Source organism: Gossypium hirsutum, chromosome D06, assembly GCF_007990345.1.
Source record: "Gossypium hirsutum isolate 1008001.06 chromosome D06, Gossypium_hirsutum_v2.1, whole genome shotgun sequence".
NCBI lineage: Eukaryota > Viridiplantae > Streptophyta > Magnoliopsida > Malvales > Malvaceae > Gossypium > Gossypium hirsutum.
Genome location: NC_053442.1, coordinates 6,734,530 through 6,757,641, shown reverse-complemented (window position 1 = coordinate 6,757,641; position 23,112 = coordinate 6,734,530). Strand labels below are relative to the sequence as shown.

General features: G+C 31.9%; 1 protein-coding gene across 1 annotated transcript; it reads right to left on the bottom strand.

The window, feature by feature from the left end:
• Nucleotides 1-4,553: 4,553 nt before the first annotated feature.
• LOC107901424 (two-component response regulator ORR9) lies at nucleotides 4,554-7,304 on the bottom strand. Its single transcript, XM_016827430.2, has 5 exons — nucleotides 6,801-7,304; nucleotides 6,556-6,716; nucleotides 5,889-5,966; nucleotides 5,063-5,130; nucleotides 4,554-4,981 (listed from the first exon to the last, which is right to left on the bottom strand). Exons 1-5 carry the CDS (start codon nucleotides 6,988-6,990, stop codon nucleotides 4,672-4,674), a joined length of 807 nt encoding a protein of 268 aa, XP_016682919.1. The 5' UTR covers nucleotides 6,991-7,304; the 3' UTR covers nucleotides 4,554-4,671.
• Between the last annotated feature and the right edge of the window lie 15,808 nt (nucleotides 7,305-23,112).

Sequence of the window (23,112 nt, the reverse complement as noted above, 5' to 3'; positions counted from 1 at the left end):
AAGTCTAATTTCGTATCACACGAAATTACTAAGCTTAATTGCTTACTCTGTTTATTTTTCTGTGTCTTATAGTGTTTCGGTAGCTTGCTTGGATTGGAAGTTATCGGAGATCGCATCACACTATCAAACGTTATTTTGGTACTTATGACTTTATATTTTGGGTTAAATGGCATGTCTAAGTCATTTTGGCTAATGGTAGCCTTTATGTTTTATTGTGTATTTAGCCATTTGATTTGGCTTGAATTTGGTATATTTTGTTATGTAAATATGTAAATGGCCTTATTGTATATGATGTATGGTTTTCATGTAATGCATTGTTTCTGAATTGGTATTAGGGTACCAAATGGTTGAAGTTAAAATGTGGTATGCATGTTGAATTTAGGCATTAGATCTCATAGGTGAGGTTGACCATTTAGGTATACTTTGGAAGTATATTTGGTATGTTTTAAAGTGATCATTTGAATATGTTTATGGATATCATGTTGTATGTGTGAAAGTACATGTTATAAACTTGATATTGGTTGGTTTTAAGTGCCTAATTATGCCTTGGTTCTATACAAATTGATGTGTATAGGTTGGTATCAATGTGGGTAAGGAATATGGCTTGGAAAATGGCCTATTTTTGTCTACACTGGCAAAGACACGGGCGTGTGTCTCAGCCGTGTGTGACACATGGCCAGGTGACACAGCCGTGTGTCCCCTGATACTTCTATAGAAATCAAGTCAATAGCTTCACACGGCTTAGCACATAGGCGTGTGGCTTGGCCGTGTGGCACAAGCTAATATACTCTCCAATTTTCACACAACCTAGCACACGGCCTAACACACGGGCGTGTGAGGTCATTTCAAAGGGTAGATGACCTGGCACACGGACGTGTGGTTGGTCGTGTGACCCAAGTCAGTGAGTTACACGGGGTCAGACAGGGCTGGGACACGACCATGTGATCCCATTTTGAATGCCCACACGGCCTGAGACACGGGTATGTGTCCCCTGCACTTTAAAAAATTTTCTATGTTTTTCTAAAAATTCATTAAGTACTCGGTTTAGTCCCGAATCACTTTTAATGTCTATATAGAGCCTCGAGGGCTCGTATTAGGGACTATATGATTGAATTTGAATGACTTTTGTTTACAATAAGAAATGAACATGAATTGTATGATTGTATGAGTTATAAGTCCGGTAAAGCTCCATAACCCTGTTACGGCGTCGAATACAAGTTAGGGGTGTTACAGTCCACGTTCATTAGAGCAGAATGGTTTTGTAGGAAGGAGACATAGGCAAATTGTGGAAATTGATTTTCCTCTCTTGGCAAAGCAATTATGCCTTTTAGGTTTTGGAATGATGCCTTCACTAGTGCCATTTTCCTTATAGACAAGTTACCTACTAAGGTTTTTACAAGTACATTTCTTTATGAGAAACTTTTTCATGTTAAACCTAATTATGTTTTCTAAGAACCTTTGGTTGTTTGTCTTATCCCTACCTTAGACCCTATAACTCTCATAAACTGTAATTTAGATATTTTCCATGTTGTTTCTTAGCTACTCTCCCTCTCATAAATGTTATAAGTGTCTTGATATTAGTGGTCAAGTTTATATCTTTAGGCATATCCAATTTAATGAAACTGTGTTCCCTTATACCATTTTGTTTACCCAACCCTATCCTATCTCATTCATCAAACATATCAAATCAGTTTCTATTAGAAAGCTTGTTTAGTTCCTTATGTCTTTTCTTGTAGTCACACCCAGCCTGACATCTCACTCTTCTTCCTCAGCTTCACCCACTCATTTGTCCACTTCTTTCTTAACCTCTCCTATTACATCATCATCATCATAATTATCAAGTCTTCATTTACCTACTTTAGCTACCCCTGATGCCCTTTTCTTCTCCTCAACAAATACTACTATTCATTCTTCCATCTTAGCTGAAGTTATTCCTCTGTCCTCATCCTTACCAATACCATCACTCACTACCTTTAACTCCTATTCCATGATTACCAGAAGTAAAAGAAGCATCTTTAAACCTAAGGCATATATTGTTGAGTCATCTAATCTTTTAGAGGTTGGACTAACTGATATTCATAAAGCTATGCAACACCCAATCTGATGAGAAGTTGTGCATTAAGAACTTGAGGTTTTGACTAAAATTGAGACTTGGTCTTTAGAAGTTTTACCATTAGCCAAGAAAGTAATGAGGTTTAAGTGGTAGTTTAAAGACATTTAGATAGGTCAATTTCTAGGTATAAGGCTCGACTGGTTGCAAAGGGATGCTCACAACAGGTGGGCTATGATTTCTATGAAAATTTTAGTCCTATGGTGTGAGCGACAACAATTCAAACAGTATTGATTGTTGCAATCATAAATGGTTGGTCACTTGGGCAATTAGATACCAATAATTCATTTATCAATAGTATATTGGCTGAAGCACTTTATATGGTATAGCCTCTAGGGTTTGAAGTTTTTTGAGGATAAACCCGATTGAGCAACGAATAAGTAAAATAATGAAGAAATTAAAAAGATCAAACACAAATATTTTCGTGAAAAATTCCTCCGAAAAGGATAAAAAACCACGTGCAAAAGGAGATTTCACTATAATAAAAGAGAGCACAAGAGGTGGAGATAAAACTAAACCTTGAAACCCGAAAATAATAACCCTCAAAATGTAAACACAAAATTCTGTGAAAGCTTGTAAAAGCTAATATCTAAATGTGTTATGGGTTATGTTCTAGGGTGAAAATTGGTCTATTTATAGGTTAAATTCAGAGGTCAAATAATATTAAAATAACCTACACTAATTGGAGTTTGATTGGAAAAAATAATCAGAATTTGACTGGAAGAAGAAAACTAAAAAAATTACATAACACGTTGCCTCGTCGTGATGTGGTTGTTCCCTCATTAGGACACCCTTCATCACGTCATTGGGACGAGGCGTCTCTTCTTGTCGAGATGTCGGATGTCATGTCATTGAGACGACACCTCTTCCTTGTTAGGACGTCAACTTTGTTTCGACCAAAAAATGCGAGGCATACTCTACAAAGTTGAAGGTCCTTTTGGTTAGGAACTTGTTGTAAGCCTTAGAAATCTTTATATGATTTTAAGCAAGCGCCTAAGGCCTAGTTTAACAGACTAAAATGGTTTCTTATTTCAAAACTTCAATTTCAAGCATCTATTGCTTATCCATATTTGTTTATCAATGTTACAACTCAGTCAAAACTTTTTGTCATGGTGTATGTGGATGATATAATTGTGACTGTAGACTCAAATCTTGTTCTTGTTCTTTTCACTTAGAAGCTTCATCAAGAGTTCTCATTAAAATATTTAGGGCAATTTAATTTTTTCCTCGGAGTGGAAGTTCAACATCTGCCAGTAGGTGTTTTCTTGAGTCAAAGAAAGTATATCACAGAGTTGTTGACTAAGGCCTTTAAGTTGGAAGCTCAATCTATTCCTACACCTATGGTTAGCTCCCCTAAGTTAATTCATTTAGGGAAACATTTTGTTGAAGGTTGTCATCAATAATAGAAATATTATGGGAGCCTTGCAATATGTTTGCCTTACTAGACTAGATATTGCATGCAGTGTGAATAATGTGAGCCAATACATGAGCTCACATTTTGATACTATTTGGAAGGCAATCAAAAGAATTTTGAGGTACTTATGTGGCACATTGGACTATAGGATCTTCTATAAAGGGACCAAGTCTTAGTTAATTTGTTATGCTGAAGCAGGTTGGGTAGCCTGTGTGGAAGATTGCAGGTATACATCAGGTTTTTGCATCTATTTGGGAGGCAATCTTATGGCTTGGAGATCTAAAAAGCAAAATGTAGTTTCCAGGTCCACTTCAGAGGCAGAGTACAGGTGTCTTGCTAATGCAGTCTTTGAAGGAATTACATATTCCGACTAATGGCAAGTCACTTGTTTGGTGTGACAACACTTGTGTAGTTTCCACGGCAGCTAATCCCACTCATCATGCTCGAATTAAGCATGTTGAGTTGGATATTCGCTTTGTCAACTTGAAGTTAATTTTGTTCCTTAAGAAGATCAAGTGGTTGATATTTTAACCAAACTACTCACTTTAGGGTGTTTTTAGATGTTAAGGTATTAGTTGGGTGTTCGCTAGGATCTTGTTGTATTTTCTCTCTTTAGGAAGGAGAAAACTAGGAGAATATTATACTATAAAGTCAAAACTGTTGAATTCAATTACATTCAATTAGTTAATGTCAATTAATTCAATTACTCTTTCTGTTATCATTAGTTACAATTGGTGTATAAATATGCATTGTGCAAAGAGTTGTAATCAGATGAGTTGGTTATCAAGAATCAAACTATACTCAATTTTCATTTTCTTTGTTTCTCTGTTCGCATTTACTTAGTTGCTTCTCTAAGTCATGTGATCTTCTAACAATGAGAATGTTGATTCTTACTAAGTAGCCGGAAAGAATCGTGGAAACATTAGAACTCGAGTGTGGAGAAGGGAGCTTTCCCATCAAAGTCTCAGAAATTTTAGGTATTTGAGTTGGATTCAAGTCCTATTGATAAATGTAACTAAAAAGAATGCCTTAAAAGTAAAGCCTCTTAATTTTGATATTAGCAATAACCAAGTAAATGCACAAAACCCCAAGTATAAGAAAATGGAGTGTCACTCATCTTAAACTCTAAATTAATTTATACCCTTTTTCATATCGCAACCGCTAAACCTTTTATTTTAGGTCGCCGGCTCTCTGTATCTTCGGAAGATAACGCCTTTCTTTTGCTAAAATTATTGTTCATACTCGTACTATTATTACCTTTGTCGATGTTGCTATCGTTGTTGACGACCTTGTCATTGTTATTATCACTATTGTGGTCGGCGTTGTTGTCATCATCATCTTTGTCAATGTTTGTGCAAGAAAGATGAAGGGATTTGAGAAGGTAAGCTTCAATTTTCTCTAGGTCTGATAATTGAAGAGGCTTCAACATGAATTCTTCAGCTCCTCCTTCCAGGCACCTGCTACCATTTGCCGTTTTAATTAATATCAATTAATTATTTTAAATAATGAATTTATATAAATAAATAAATAAAATGTACATGCTAATTCTAGAAGGAACATTCTCTGATGACATGACCACGACTGGCACATCTTTCCATGAAGATCCCTGCGGATGTAAGCAAAATCCAATGAAACTATTATAATATTTGAAAATATAATTAATGGTTGCTGATCTACTAAACTTCAGTACTCCAACCAAATGGGAATTATTTGTTAAAATCATATATGGCCCTTCAAACATTTTGGGGGCATTTGTTTTTCCATTTATAAAACCTACAAATTTCTCCCAATTTTGCTCTTCATTAAACAATATAAAAATAGTTTTTAATTAAATATTATTTTTTCAACATTCAAAATAAATGAAAATATTGTTTCATATATATAATACTAATTAAGCTTATATTTATAAAATACGTATTATTAGTATATTGTTATTAAACATAAAAAATTTTAAATAATATTAATAATATTCTATTAGTGTCCATAAACAATGCCTTAATAATATCATTCTATGAAAAATAATTCAATTAAAATATTTTTAAAAAAGTTGTTTAATAAAAATAAATAGTAATAGTAGTGAAGATGAGTGGATAGTTGGATAGGTTTCAATGCATGTGAGGCAATAGTATTTTTCTTCTTTCTTGAATTAGATTTCTTGGTTTAGTAACCCTTTGGTTGTGCGGGGCGGGGCGGTGCGTTTATGTTTTTGTTTTTCTCACAGCTATAATATCGTTACAGTATCTAACCTCACACACACCGCCCATCCAAATCCACACTTAGTGATCCAAGAATTGATCCTAAGAATTCATATAATTGATATACATCATAAATTAAATCCAAAGAGTTTAAGAAGGATTGGTTGACCTTAAGACGTTTGAGTAAATCATAGCCGCTCATTCCGGGCATACAAAAGTCTGTCATGATTAAGTTGACTTTAAGTCCCTACATTTGATCAGAAAAGAAATGTTAATAGTAATCATGTAAATAAACAAACATTGTAAACTCAAAAATTCCAGGGGTGAAAAGTAACATAAATAAGGGACTTAATTTCATGTAAATGCACATTATAAAAGGTATAATGGTTAAGAGTTTATTTTTCCTTTTCCATTCATATTCCTAAACATGTAAATGTGTAAATAAAATATAAATATATAAGTCCTTCAATGCAAATTGGTTTCTAAGAAGAAAGAGAGTAGAATTTCAATGTACCATAACCAATAGTGTGTCTGATAAAGTGAAAAGATTCTTAAAAAGAAAAAGAGTTTGATAAGAGAAAAAGTTTTTTTTTTAAATGATCTTTTTTCACCCTAGCATATAGAAAAAAAAATTCTCTTATTTCAAAATTTATGCATATATTTTTTATTTTTTTTATTTTGGTGCCCACCCATCCAAGCAAAACCTTATCGTTGAAAGCTTACGTTTTGAATAAGGTGAATGAGAGGTCATTGTTATATACAAACACAAAATCTTTTATCATCAAACCAAATTAATCGATTGAATATTGCTTATAGTATAATATTGAAGAACATACCTCTCGTTGCGAAGATTGGGAACAAGAAGATGAGTTAGAAGAAGATGAGGAGGAGGAAGAAGAAGAAGAAGGAGAAGAAGAAGAAGCTGTTGAGTCAGAATCCAGGTTATTCAACAGACCAAGATATTCCAAAGCTTTATCCCCAGAGTCTACACAGGTCACTGCAATTACATATCCATATAGAAACAATCAGCAATCATTCAGAACCAAACACTGGTTACATACATATTATACTATGTACTCACCTTGGTATGAAGATACTTTGAGGAGTTTCTCCAATAACTTCCTGTCTATAACACTGTCATCAACTGCCAATACATGAAAATGATGTCCTTGTTCTTGTTGTCCCTCCTGCGCCTGCATTTCTGGTTCTTGTTTATGCTGCTGTTGGGTTCTGTCTTGAATAATATTGTCTGATGATTTCATCAACTCCATAGATAAGAAACCTGTTTAGTTTGTTGGACTGTTTTGTTTCTATGGTGGGTGTCCTTGCAGGCCTTTTTATACACCTAACTGCTATGAAGAGAAAGAAAGAAGGAAAGGAAAGAGAACTGATACGCTTTTGATGGAGCATGAATGAAGAGAGTGTGTGAGAGAGAGAGAAGGAAAAAAAAGGGTGTTTCCCATAGGTTTTTATGAAGTAGGTGAGAAGGGGCAACTGTATTTTGCAGCAAATAGAAAAGAAAAGAGAAAAGAAAGGAAAGGAAAGGAAAAGACCAAAGAGTGAAATTTCAAGCTATGAGAAAAAAAAAAAGAGGAAATGCTTTATTTGCAAATTCGTCCCTAAAATATTCCTTGATTCTTTCCTAGGTACTTAATATATATTTTTTGTTTGAATCAATACTTAAACTATCATTTTGTCTCAATTTATCTAAAAAAATTAATAAAAAGATCCATGACATGGGTAGGCAGACACTGACACATTCTTTTTTGTTAAACTCGATAAAATTATAGTTTTGAAATTTCAAACCATGTGACCTCATCCTTAACCCTAATATTGTATAAAAAAAAGCATATAAGTGTACAAGGGTCGAGTTGAAGATCAAGTTTGAAGACAACCCATATTTTGAAGAGGTCTAATATTTTTTTTTCTAAACCCTCCCAAACTTTACCCATGAACATGTCTATTTTAGTACCACTTCTGGTAAAACAAATCTTTAAGTATCTACATAAGAATTGAGTAATAATTTAGGGACCAATTAGATTATAAAGGGAAAAGAAAAAAATTGTGATCTCTCACTAGATTCTCTACAACATGTGCTGGTACAACCACTTATCTCTTTCTTTTCTCTCTGTCTTTTTCCCTTTTCTTTTATTTGCTTTGGATTTTGTTTGATTGAAAATCCAGTGCCAGATTTTGTTGCCATTTAGTCATCATAGTGTAAGCAAGGTTTTTGATTTTGATGGCTTTGATTTTCTTTTTTCAAAATAAAGAAGGGTTAACTAATAAAACTGCTATTAGGTTTAATTAAGAGGTTTAAATATTACTGTCTTTGGTCTTTTTGGTTAGGGTTTTGTAATATAAAATATATATTAAATCAATGTCATATCAATGTTGCTTTGCATGCTTGAGACTTGGTGGGATCAATTTGTTCCAACTAACAGATTGTGAGATTGTGACCCATCATTTCTTTTTTCTCCTTTCTCTTACATTTCTATATACATACATGTAATTAAGATTTAGGTTTTGGTATTAATTTTTTACAAATAAAAGTAGACGATTTTTATAAATTTTTTATTAATATATTTTAATAATTTGTGTGTTAAAAAAACTATTTAGAATAAATGAAATAAATTCTAAAGATTTATACCACTCAATTCATCAAATGATGTCATCAGAACAATTGGTAAATATATTTTTTAATCTCTTTGAAATTTATACATTTTAATCCCTTAAAATAATTATGATTTATCTATGACTTGTAAAATAACTTTTTAACTCCAAATATCACATAGGTTGACGCAACACTTCTACCACCATGGCAACAAATGTATTACTAATACTAGTAACTATCCATGCAAAATATTGATTTCCTTTTGCACCCTTCTTTTTTTTCATTTTTAGAGAAAATGTATTTTTCCATTCTTTACCAAATTTTATGTTTTAAAACATTTTCCTTGTCACTTCTTTTTAAATGATTAATGGGTGGCACCAAATATCTATGCCATGAGATGTTGAATGATGAAGTGCCATAATAATAATAATAGTATTATTATTATTCTATTTGCCACGTGCCATCACATCACTACATTAATTAAGGGTGTTAATCTCATGAATTTGATCATGAAAACAAAATGATAATACATGCTTTAAAAGAAGATATCATATTGAATTTTGTATAAAGTATTAAGGTCAAATATGATAACCCCCCCCCCAAAAAAAAAAGAGAGTAGATTGTAAAATCTTTAGGTATTCTTTCATTGTCAAAAGTCCTAAACTTGGTTAAAGAGCCCACGAGGGACCAACAAATTATTGGCCTAAATTGGCAATTTAAACCAAGTTTTGACAATAATTGTGAATCTTGAGGTTCAATAATCGAGTTCAAAATTGCAAGAAAAAGCAACCTTTGGCTTAATCCTCTACAAGATTAACCTTTATGGTGAAATGATAACCACAATAACCTTTTTCAATAATAATAAAAAAATTAAATAAACTTTGCCGTATATGCCACTGCTTAGCTAATTAACAAAAAGAAAAATCCCATTCAAAATTTTTTATTGTAATTATTAAATATTAAGAGAAAAGTTGATATAATACTTAAAATGACCCATAATTCCTTTTCAACTCATAAATAGGATGATAATGTGCTTCAGCACGCTCGAACTCACATCCTCCTACATTGATAACAATATCTACATCAATTGAGCTAAAAATATGCCAAGGTAGAGCCTTTTGTTTATTTGCATAAACAAGAGAAACATAATAATAAAAGATTTGAAAATTGAAACATTGTAAATGGAAATGAAAATAAAAGGGAAAAAGGGACCACAAATTAAAAAGAAAAGAAAGGAAGAAATAATGTCTAAAGGGTAAAGGGAAGATGAAATAAATAGAAGGGTCCCGCTAAACAAATACTTAAGTTAGTATGAAATCTTCGATGTGGGACCCTTTAAAAATACGATCTCTTTCATGGGCCCACTTTTTGGTACTGTCCTAAAATCAACCCTTTTCGTCCAATGCCTTGGATAATTTCTTTTACCACTTTTTAAGGAATTTCATCTCAATTAAATTACGGGACTTTTTTATTTTTTATTTACAACTTTAATTTAATTATCAAATATACGAAGTTTTCAATTAAAAATTATTTTTATTTTTATTTTTAAAAATATAACTCAAAAAATTACAAAAAAATTTGATAGCGTATGACAACTTTTTATTAATTGCTAATATAAGATTCAGTTTTTATTTAAATTTATTTGTAAATAATTAGTTAATGCTTGTTTAAATTCATTCATATTTTTATTTTTATTTAATTTTTTATAAAAACATTTCATTTAATATATAGTAATTATTTACACATTTTTTACTATCATTATATATGTTTTTTATTTTTAAATATAAATAACTTAATACATTTTTTTAATATTTACGTTATAGTATAATTTATTTAATTTTTATGTGATAGATTACATTATAGGCAAAAAAAATCTTTCTAGTATCTCTCAAATTTAAGATTGAGGAAATTAACCCATTTAAAAATTCAGAGTAATTTAATCTATGTCAAATTCAAAAGTGAACAGTTGAGGACAATTAATTTTTCCTTAATTGTATATAATTTTGATTGATATGATAATAAATTAAGCTATCAACGTTTACATTTTTAAAAATTTTAAGAACTTAATTTGTTACTATATCAAAAGAAATTTATATACAATTGGCGGAAAACATTAATTGTCATAATTTATTATTCTTAATTGCTCGCTTTTGAAATTGATAAGAATTATATTGTTTTGATTGCTGTTAGAGTAACCAATTTACTCAATATTTTATCCACATAATGCATAAAAAAGAAAAAAATTATAAGATAAACTTGAAAAAAGTCGATCAAGTTCGAATTTTGAATATTTAAATCCTAATCAAACTCATATTTTAAATAAATTGTTTTTTCATCTAAACTCTATTTTTATTCAAATTCTTTAAATATCAAGCTGACACTTGGCATCCGTATCTAGGTGGGTCCCTATTGGTTGTCTGCCACGTGTTGCTAGAACATGTGGGGTAAAAGGGTATGGGAACACATGGACCATCTGATGAAATCACCATCATAATTAATTAGTTTTGTATCAAAGAAAAAAGATTACAATAATAAACAAAGTTTGGTGCACATTTTGACAAATATTATTTTGGGAGATTGTCAATATCATGCAATAAGGGGAAAAAATGAGCCCAAAATCTTGATGCAATCTTTTTCTTTATCCAAAAGCAAATCCCCAAGCATCTAAGTTTCTTTTATTAGATAGATAACTTAAGGTTAAATTCCTAGAAAAAGATTTTATTTTTTTTAAAAAGTGAGTCCCTATAATTTAATTCTGCCCCCATACCCTTTCGTTTAATACAATTTAGGTATACTTGTTTCAGCCAGTAATTTAAAATGTGTAGGTAGCTAGCATTTCAGTTTTCAGTTGGTTTTAAAAAGGGGTAGCAAATATGGGGTCCCATTTCACTAAATATTAAGATTTGTTGATATATGACCTTAAATTCATTAAGAAAAGCCACCAAGAAAGAGATCAAATTTCATTAAATCTGGGTATTTGTGGGGTCTGATTAACAGAAACCAACTGTTGCTTTATCAAAGGGTGGGAAGAAATTTCTAATGGGTTGGTCCAAACATATATCTTTTTTTTTTTGGGGGGTTCAAAAACCTAGTAATGACCTACTTTTGTTGGTCAATAAAAGGACTTGATCATCAAGGATGGATTACAATAAAATATAAATATATCCCAACTTTTTACATGCTAAAAGAATTTCATATATAATCTCAAATACAAACTTTTTGTTTGACAAACTTTCTCACTACTTTTTCATGTAGTTTCATAATCTTTCAATATATCACCAACATTTGAGATTTCTAAACATTTTTTCTTGGATAAGTTAGTTTAATTCATGTCAAGATATAAATGTTTATTTATTTTGAAGCAAACAGATTAATTTCTAGTTAAGAGAGTGCTCCAACCAATGCCATTCAATGTGGGGTTTAAAATTAAATTTATGTTTGGTGGGAAAGATTGGAAATAAAGGAAAAGGAAAGCTATTTGCTTTCATCATGTTTGATTTTAATGATAGAGAAGAAAATTAAGTTTTTAAGTTTGGAGGGGCCAAACATGTAATATTTGCATTTGGCCAAAGTTAAAAAATGGGATTACCTCATTTAAATATTTTATTTCCTACTAAATCAAATTAAAGTGTATAGTTTTTACTTTCACTTTTTTACCTAAAGTTAAAAAGGAAAAAGGAAATGGATTGAGGTTTAAAGTGGTAGATAAATGATGTCCTTTTTTTACCTGTTCTGATGAGATCTTTTGTATCAGATTTGTCTGCTGCTTGTTGGTTCTTTTAGGATCAATCAACCCTTCAATTCATTCATCCAATATATAACACAAAATATTGCAAAGAAAAGATGACATTATTGCTGCTCCTCTGCAACCTAACAAACACAACCTTTTCTAAATCATGCATATTAAAATGTTGAAGATCACAGCTCTTATAAACCCTATTTTGATGTATTCTCAAAAAGGCATAAATCTAATATATTAAAACTGATTGGGATGCACCAACAATATGTAATACTGGTTGTCACATTCTAAATTTCTGGGGAAAGTATTAGAATATGATTAATCTTTAAAATACTAATATAAAATATTACCATAAATAGTCATTGAAAAACATGAGGATTCATTTATACTAAATCCATACGTGATATAAAATTACATGAATTTCGATTAAAATGATATCACATGTTAGTGCATGATGGCTACAAATGATGTCAACATAATCACCAATAAAAAAAAATTGGGAATTTTCATGCTATGGTAATTTTTTACGGAAGATTTGGGTTTGAATTTTGAAGAAGATATCATTGGGAGAGATAATCACAAACATCAAAAGCATTAGATTTTATAGACCGTAAAATAGATAGAGAATACCTTAATTTTAAAAAAGTGCGAGAGTTGGGTGTTGTATTGTCAAAGTCACCTCTATTAGAGGGAGTTATGCATCGTATGGTTGAAGTTATTTTGTACGATTGTCGAGACCTACAAAAATATAAATATTTGGTATAGCAGTAAACAAGGTCGAATCTAAAAAGAAAGGTAATAATTCTATATCTTTAGTAAAAACAAATAAAATAAAAACAAAAGGGGCTGAAATTAAAAAATAAAATTATAATTAAAACTATCGAAAGGAAGATCACAATTTGAATTTAAGAAAAACCAATATGATGAAGATCTAATTGAAGGTAAAAATTTTGATTTTGATTCACGAGTTTGATCATCAATGCAAAGTTAATTTTAATGCTACAGTTGTTGACATATATTATGATCCCAAAATGGAGTTTTGTGTCTCAAGTTATGGCCATAATACTGAAGTAGCGCTGTGTTGAAAGTCCAATCCGTAAAAACTTACCAAAAATAATCTTTAAGCTTATTTCCCTCCAATTATTTACCTAAATCTATGATAAATAAAATATAAGTCTAAATAATATAATTAAGAACTTAAATAGCATAACTTAAGAGGAGAAACATCACAAATAAATTAGAATTTATGCACTTATCAAATTCCCCCACAATTAAACCATGATTGTCCTCAAACATAAAATACTAATGCAAATGCAAATGTAAACCTAGGAAATACTTAACCCAAATCAAAACTTGAAAATATCATTATATACCAATGGAACATGTAAACATGCTTTTGTAGATAAATATGGTATCTTGTATGCTAAGCAAAATATAGCAACAACAACAATTCATATAATTAAGAAGAATTAGAAACAACAGACATTCGTGCTCAAGTGCAATCATTCATTCTAATAATGTCTAATGAATAAGAAGTATTAGAATATTCAAGAGAACACAATCAAGTTTTAACATGCTTGAAGGTCGCTTGGAACTTTAAGGATTAGGGTCAAATATAACGATAAGGAAAGATTAGACTCACACACTAAGCACTTAGTTACCTTTGGATTTGACTAAGCATAGAGTACCAAATTCCTTTTTCGAAATAACTTATTCTGCCAATACCCTTAAATAATCATAAGATAAAAGTGAAGCTCAAAGTATTTATAAATATACACAATTAAGCATTTAATTTTTTTTCTAAAAACATCCTAATGGTATAAATTAAAGTTATACACACTTTATATCAAGTTAACATGCAGGTTTTGAAAATATTCACTATGACAAATTCACAATTGTCAAAGACATAAAAATATTTCAACATCTGTATAAGTTAGGATTTCATGCAAACTACTATGCAAAAACTAAAAAAAATGCTAACAAAACATTAAAAAAAATAACTAAAAGTCATGCAAATTAACTGGCTTCTCCACACTTGAATCGAACATTGTCCTCAATGTCCCAAAAGTAAGCAAAGAATTAGGAAACTTCCTTATTTAAGCTTTGAAAGTGTAAGTCGAAGTAAACCTATCCTCTACTCCTTTTGATGCATCGGAAACTCGTTCTATCAAGTGTGGTGGTACCTATGACACAAAAGCAAAAAGTTATATAATAACAAACAAAATGAAATAAAACTGAAAATGAAAAAGAAAAAAATACAAGTGAAGGCATGTGGCCATCGGACATTAGGGGTGTTGTGGGTTGGGCGTAAGGGATCTAGGCATTGGGGAGTGTTGGGGCGAGGGATGTGGGGGGGAATAAAGCAGGAGCTAGCAAAAGATGCAATTGGAGCATATGGGTAGACGTTGGCGTGTGGGTTGGGGGAGAAATGACATGCAATAGAGGAAGCACCATGGGTGTTAGGGCGTTTGATTATGCATTATAGCATGTGCAGTTACACTGGGCGTAAATTTACAATAGGGTTCATGAGGTGACCGCACCAGGGTGTGCAAGTGAGCTATTGTGCGAAATGCGTGAGTGAAGGAAATGACGTGCGGGCTAGGGTGTAGGCGTGCGCATGTTGGGGCTTGAGCAGATGTGTTGGATGCACGAGGACATGCTGGGGCATGCTTATCCTTGTTCTTTAGGTGCTTAAAGCTTTAAGTTGTCAAATGTGTTCACCACTTGTTTTAGCCTCGAGAATTTGTTTAATGTTTGTTTCGCTTCTTTGATATGGTCCTACATAAACAAAAAAAAAACAAAAACAAAAATATTTGAACAAAATAAAAATGCAATGAAGCTAAAATTAAACATACAATAAAACCTACAAATGCAATTACATGAAAACAAAAAATTAAAAATACTTAAAAGACAGAGTTACCTCTCTATAAGTGGTTTTTTATTTTTTATTACTTTCTTTAACTATACATTCTTAAATGTCATTCACCATCGAAAGGTTCAAGCAATGTCTTGACTTAATAAAGTCAAACATTAGGCATAAACCGGAATTCAAGGCAAATTTGAAGTGTCGTTCCCCTATCGATTCTTTAACCAACCATTCATACACCCAATTATAAATCCAATACAATAAAAGTGCATGATTGGGTTGAAGGGAAAGTAGTTGTTTAGCATAACTTGCAGAAATTACAAACTGGTTAAAAGTAAAATCAAGCATTAAAACTAAAAATTCATGGAAGAAATTCTAGCACCGTCAATTTTTCATGAGGCTCAAATCTATTTGGATCAAAGATAAAATCAATATGTATAGGCAACAAGATAGCTATCATCTTGCATTATTATGTCATCCTTGACCTCTTCCTTCAAGAGTTTGTCTCTTATTTTCATTTCGGCTTTATCGAAAGTCTCAAGAATTTCCTCCTCTTCCTCTTTAGATTTGACAAATCTTTTTAGGAAAGTCAGTTTTATCATGAATGGCTTCAGTTCATCGATAGTAGGTTGATCAATTGATTCCTTAGGTGTAACCACATTTTTCAGTCTCTTCTTCTTAATATTCTAATCTATTCATTGTAGTCACTAGATGACTAATCTACCTCTTTAGGTTTTGAATGCTTGCTCGTCTCATGTTGAAATAACATTGTCTCATGTTGAGACTGTTAAATTCTCTGTTGAAATTGTTGAATGCTTGATCTTCTTTCTTATTGAAACTATTGTGTGTTCTAATAAAGAGCTAATGGCATCATCTTAATAGCATTAATTAGTTTATGAAGATGGAACATGGCAATGTGTCATTTGTCTTGAACAAACAATTTAAGAGTTATTTTGGAAAGTAATGATCATTTTTATTATTGGAGATACTGAGATAAAAGTGATTAAACTAGATGAACGGTTAAAACTTTAAAGGATCATTGATATCTTATAAGAGTATGCACGTTATTTTAATAATGGTAATTAATAAATGATCTAAGAATCAATTTAATTATTTTGGGTGATTATTTAACTAGATGAATAAAATAAATAATTAAACCTTCAACGAAAAAAAATAGACCCAATTAAACCCTCGCACTCAATTAAGTGCTTTTCTTTTATAAGCTTTATTTTGTTTTTAATCCCTCAAATTTCCGTGCTTATGTTTTATAGATTACCAAAGGATTTTTATTGTTACCCAACTCTTTTATCATACTAAGTTATAATTACAATATATATATATATTTTAAATTCCAATCAACCGATGCATTTATTAAGGAGAAGAATAAAGTAATTTCCTAAAGCCCCTGGCCTGTCAGCGTCCTTACAACTGCCCCACAATTAATGGCTAAATTGGGTGGTACTACAGGTAATTCTAAGCGCCAAAAAAAATTAATGCAAATATTAACAATTAAGCAAATAGTTACAGACTAAAACTTAAAGTAAAACGAAAATAAAATAAATCCTAAAAAGACCCTTTAATATTCTCTTGAAAGACCCTTTAATCTTTCTTGCATAGAAGAAAGCCTCTTGAGAAATTAGCTTCCCTCAAAATCTTCATTGATGCCTTCTCACTCTTGTCTAGCCCTTCAAACCACTAAGTTCATAAGAGATTAACCACTAGTACTTCCTCCGAACTTAGAAAAATCAACATTTGCCTATCTTTTTTGAAATCTCCTCCTATCATTTGTGATGAAATACCCACTTTTGTTGGGACTTCTTCCATTCAGTAAATTAGGGTGTCATACCGGTGTCCTCTCGCTTCCACTGCATGCATCACTTCGTTCGTCGTCCGAGACACATGTCAAAAAGATAACCTTCTAAATCTAGGAATTCTGTCCTTTTTTTCTTTTATTATATTTCCTATAACTGATCTATCATTTTCTGCAGATATCAATTTCTTAATCACCATTAGCGCGTCCCCTTCGAAACTCACCTCTCTAAAGCCCAGATCTTCTGCGAAGATGGCTGCTTGTAGACACGCCCATGCTTCTGCGATGGTTGGATCTTCAGCATTCTCCCATGGGTAAATACATGATCCCGTTACTAATCATTTATTAATCTTGCTTACAATCCCAGATATAGCTCTGTTTAACTATTGCTGGTAGGATGAGTCAAAATTGGCTTTAACTAGCTCCCTTTCTAGTGGTTCACATATTTCCTTTCATGTTTTGTGTTTATTCTTGGATAACTCTTCCAACTGCTTGAATTCTGATATGTATGCTCTGATAAATCCCACTATATCTAGTACACTCTCCTTTACTCCCTCATGATAAAGCTTATTCCTATTATACCATATCACCCAGAATGAAATAGCTAGATATAAGCCATCCTGTAACTTGTTATTTCTTAATACTAGCACTGACCATTGTTTCCAATTTTGATTCATGTTTGTGCACGAGGGTACCACTCCTACCTCCTGTAGAACCAATTTTGTGAATGTGCATTCTCGAAATAAATGAGCTACTATATTTTCTTCCTTACAGATTGAGCAAAGTGCATCTTCCCTAAGCCTACGAAACTTTAGGTTACCTAGAGTAGGCATAGTCATTGGTTATTTTCCATAGATTTATCCTAATCTTGCTTGGAATTTGAGGCTCCACAATTTTGTAAAGTAATTTCTTGTATCTTCATATTGGAATGTATTGTTGTTTCCCAGCAAGTTTTGGTCTTCTATAACGAACCATTTGTACCCACTCTTTGCTGTGTAAACTCTAGAATTGTTACCCCTCCATATTATCTCATTTGCATGCATATTGGCGGGATAAATAATATTCTATCAACTTGCTCCTCATTAAACAGTCTTTTAATGACCTCATTTTTCCAGGTAATCGATTCACTATCTATTAAATCAACAACAGTTTAGCATATTAAATCAATATTCTAAATTTTTACTCTTCCATCACTAGGACTTGATAGCTACACATCATTCCATATGTTCATCGATTCACCATTCCCAATCCTCCATCTCACGCCTCTATCCAATAGACTACGGGCACCTTAAATATTATACCGGGTAAATGAAAGGTAAGACCCTAAACTTGCACTCATGAAATCTTTCAAAGGATAATATTTTACTTTCATCACTCGTGCAAAAAAACTGTTGGGATTAACGATTAGCTTCCATCCCTGTTTCGCCAATAGGTTTATATTAAATTTTGACAACTCCTTAAATCCAATCCACTCCCGCACTTTCGGGATACACAGTATTCCAACAATACCAATGTATGCCTTTATTAGATTTTAAATTACGACACCAAAATCTGTATATCAAATTTTCTAACTCTTAGCATGATGAAATAGGCAACATAAAACACTAAATTTCATAAATCGCGATGGCTTGTAAATGAGATTTAATAAGTATCTCATGTCCTCCTATCGATAGATTACGCACACTCAAATTTTTCATTCTTTTGATAAAACTTTCTTTGATGTCTACAAATGCATTCTTTTTCTGCCTTCCCACTATCGTTGGTAATTCGAGATACTTCTCCAAATTATCTGAAATTTGAACTCCCAAGACACTTCCTATCTAGTCCCTTACGCCATTACACACATTACTACTGAAATAAATTAGTGACATATCAAAGTTAACAAGTTGACCCGATACCTTCTCATACTCATTCACCACTAATTTCATCGTCATAACTCCTTCCATTGATGCCTCCCCAAATAGAATATTATCATCAGCAAAAAATAGATGAGTTACTAACAACCCACCTCTTCCCACTCTCTCCCCATCAATTCTCCCTTCCCTTCTAGCTATGTTCAAAAAATTAGAAAAGCCTTCCGCACAAATTATAAATAAATATGGACTTAGAAGATCCCCTTACCTTAGTCCTCTTGTAGGTTTAAAATTACTTCTTGAAATCCATTAAGCATTACCGAGTAGGAAACACTCTTAACTCATCTCATAATTAGTGATATCCAGTCATTATAGAAACCTAAGCAGCTCATAATCTTTTTAAATAAAACCTTAGTCTACTCTATTATAGGCTTTATTCATATCTAATTTTAATGCAAAAGATCAAATACCATACATTTTTTTCTTTTTGAATGAATGCAGGATTTCAAATGCCACTAGAATGTTATCAGTAATTTGCCTCCCTGGTACAAATGCAGCTTGTGTATCTTCAATACAAAGATTCAGTACTCTTCTGAATCTATTAACCACTGGTTTCAAAATAATTTTGTAAATTACATTACAAAGGCTAATAGGCCTGAATTGCTTCATATTCTTCGACATTGACACTTTAGGGATTAACACAATATTAGTTCTATTTAGCTCTTCGAACTCCCCGCGACTATTCAATACTTCTAAGCAATATCTAATTACATCTTTCCCTACGATATGCCAAAAATTTTGATAGAAAAATGCCAAAAAGTCATCCTTACTTGAAGCATTAAGTGGTGCCATCAACTTCATTGCTTCCACCACTTCGTCTTCCTTGAATTCATACATTAATTCGTCATTAAGGCTTCCTGTTATGCATGTTTGAATTTCGGCCATTAATCTTTCACAATTCTGCATCGATTTTGAAGAAAAAAATATCTTTAAAATAATTTGTTGCCAACTTAATCAACTCTTTTTCCCTTTGGACCTATGTTTCATTCTCATCTTTCAATCCTTTTACAAATTTTTTTTTTGCGGTACGAGGCAAAGTTATGATAAAGGAGGTATTATGATATCCTGTTCGCAGCCAATTCGCTCTTACTCGTTGCTCCTAAAATAGTTCTTCCTTGTGAGCTTTCATTTTTAATGCCAGCTTAACATTTGTAATTTCTACCAAACAATCCTCATTTAGGTCTTCCTCATTCAACTTGTTTAGTCTTAAATTCAAGTCCTCCTTTCTTTTATTACGGAGTCCTTTGTTAATCTTTTCTCATTCTTTTAAGATATTATCAAAATCGACTAGCTTTTCTAGAAGCTCATTTTCATTCGAATCCTATCCCTTTTTAACTTCCTCATCAAATTCCTTCTCTAAAACCCAATTTATATTAAAACGAAACAGAAGTTCTCCTCGTATTGATTTTCCCCTTTTGTCTTATAATGTATCCACTAAAACTAGTAATGATCTGAAAAACTATGACTTAGATGATACACTGAATAGCCTAGAAAGCTATCCCACCATGCCGAGTTTGCAACTCCCTATCAGGTCTTTCTCTTATCTTATTATCCAGTAATCTTCCCCTCTCCCAAATAAACCATTGTCTTGAAAAACTCAAGTCACTTAAATCACATTCCTCCAAAATTTCTCTAAAAGATGACATCTATCTTTCTTCTCTTAACCATCCACCTCTTTTTTCAAATGAAAACATCACTTGATTGAAATCACCTACTACTAACCACGATAACTGACTACTTTTCTTCAATTGCCTAAGCATATTCCACGAGTCCTTTCTCAAGTGTTCCACTGGGGATCCATAAAACTCAATAAACCTCCAACAAGATTCTCCATTCTCTTCAGTCACTTCAACATCCATATGAGATTTAGAGAAACTTTTTAAATTTATAGATAAATCGTCCTTCTATCCTAGCAATAGTCCTCTCGATCTTTCAGCACTCACATCTATCCGTTTACAAAACCACACTTCCTTTTTATCCCCTCCATGCTTCTTGAACTAACTTTTGTTTATATAAGGAACAAAAGCTGAGGCTGAATTTGTCTCAATCAGTTTTTGAGACGTCTAACTATCAGTGGCTGCCCTAAACCATAAACATTCCAACTTTAAGGTTTTCATTGTAAGCGACCGGCCTATTTACTAGCGGTTGTCGATTTTTTATTGTTCAACTCTGTATCTATTGAAGTATTGTTATTCTTGTCCCTTATTTGATGCACTCGTTGCCTTTTCTTCCTATCCAATAAACCTATCGGTCTATCTTCCAAATTCGTATCCATCTCATTCATCTCATTGTAATCTAATCCCCCTTTATCCCATATCCATGCCCTTCACTTACTTGGCCTCCTTTTTTAAACCTCCTATCCGGATCGTCCTTTAATCCTTTATCTCTCGTCTTATTAGATTAATCAATAAATGAATCCCCAACATGTCTTCTATCCCTGCACTTGTCTTTGTACATTCCAATCTTACCCACCTCCCTCGATTCCTCCTTCAGCCATCTACTTGTAACTGATACTGCCATTTTTAGTGGAGCTTTCAGCGAGATATCCCACCAAAACTCCGCCTCTAGTGAACCTAAGGTTAAACAAAGAGGACAAAAACTCTCTTCATGCCCTAGCCTCTCACATAAGAAACATAATAAGGATAATTTCTTGTATTGGAAATTTGTGTAAGTATATCTATCTTGTCCATATATGATGCACTTCTTCCTCTTCAGTGGAGACCAAACATCCAGTCAAACCTTGATGCACATGAACTTTCTTATTCCTCTTATACTAGCGCCGCATCATACTCTATGAAATCCCCAATGAAATTCCCCAACAGCCGTGCCATCCCTTCAGACATAAATCCCAATAACAAGTTATGAATTTGCACCCAAAAATTAGTATGAAAAAGGGAAACTTGTACCGGGTCCTCTCCCTTCATCAATCAGTGAAAGATAATCAAGTGTCTATTGAAAAACCATGGTGTACTATCTACAACACTTTTCAAGTCTATCTCATTGTAAAATCAGAACAAAACTCTTTTTTCTTCGATCTCTGTGATGGAGACCCCTTCTAGTGGATGTCATAATTCTGCTATAACGTTCCTCATTGACGAAAAGTGTACGACGTTGTCTGTCAAAACCCTCCCTACTAGATATAAATTGAACTCTTCTTCACTATCATCTTCGTCTTCACTATTATCTTCATCTTCTTGCCCTTGAACCAATTCTTCCTCTTGGTTAGCAAGATTCAGATTAGCTATTTTGTCTTCCATATATTTTTTATTTGATAAGATTTTCACAATTTTTTCTTTAATCAAAACCTTAAAAATTTTGAAAGCAGAGAATACCTCCAATCGTGCTACTTCGACAATCAGAGAGAAAAACCTAAATGTGCTAACAAGCAGACTTTAATTATAATTTTTTATATATTTTTATTTTTAACTTATTATTTTCAATCATAAATATTAAATTTTGTGAGTTATTTTTCAATGCTTAATATTTCGTTTTGCTATTTTAATATCCATAAACTTTTTTCTAACTTTTTTTTCAATAGTTTCAATAGTTTTTTATGTAAATTTTTTCTTCTATCTATTCAATAAAATATATCATATATTCGATTTGATACGTGAGTATCTATTTTAAATTTCTCTCAATATTATCATTGATTAGTTTTAACAATTTTTGTAGAATAAATCGTTTATATATATTATCATTCATAAATATATTTAAAATAAAAATAAAATTAATAAGCTTTAATTGATATATATATATATATAATATTCTTGTGCATCACACAGATAAAAAGACAAGTACATATAACTATACTTTATATTAAATCATTGATTAAGTTGATATCTCGAATCAACCAATCAGATACTAATTTAGTTAGGTGATGACTAAAATACTATTATTGTATAAAGTAAATTATATTATTTTAAAAGTGTTTTTGTCTTTTTATATCTTTTATATAAAAAATAAAAAATACACAAATAATAAAATTATTTTTAATAATATATTTATTTTATCATTTCAACTAAAATATTTTTTATTAATTTTACAAAAAAGGAAAATCTAGAAAAAGGAGATGAGAATATATAGTTTAGATGAGGGTAGGGCCCAGTTGATACGAAATCAGAATCAAATTGAATGCTTTTAATTAGTATTTAGTTACGGCATGATTACGGTTGATGACAAACCTCAATTAAGTTTCACACGTCAATGTGGTCCCCCTTTTAAATTGCCCCTCTAATTTCATCCCCCTTTCTAATGAGGTAATTCCCTAATTGGCCTATCTCTTCTTCCTTCTTTCTCCTCCTTTTTTTCCCATTTTTGTTGGTTATCATATATATATTTTTATAATCATATGAATCTTTATATGTTTTACGATTTAAGTATAGTTTTATTCGGATCAAGATGATGTTAAAGTAAAATTCTTTTAATAATATCGATTTTAAAATTTAAACTCGATT

Bases quoted from the DNA above. Each gene is read 5' to 3' on its own strand.
- LOC107901424 (XM_016827430.2), bottom strand. From the start codon at position 6,990: ATGGAGTTGATGAAATCATCAGACAATATTATTCAAGACAGAACCCAA. The intron at 5,967-6,555 runs GTATGTTCTTCA...GATCAAATGTAG, and splicing joins CCCAATCTTCGCAACGAGAG to GGACTTAAAGTCAACTTAAT. The intron at 4,982-5,062 runs GTACATTTTATT...AAATGGTAGCAG, and splicing joins GTTCCTTCTAGAATTAGCAT to GTGCCTGGAAGGAGGAGCTG.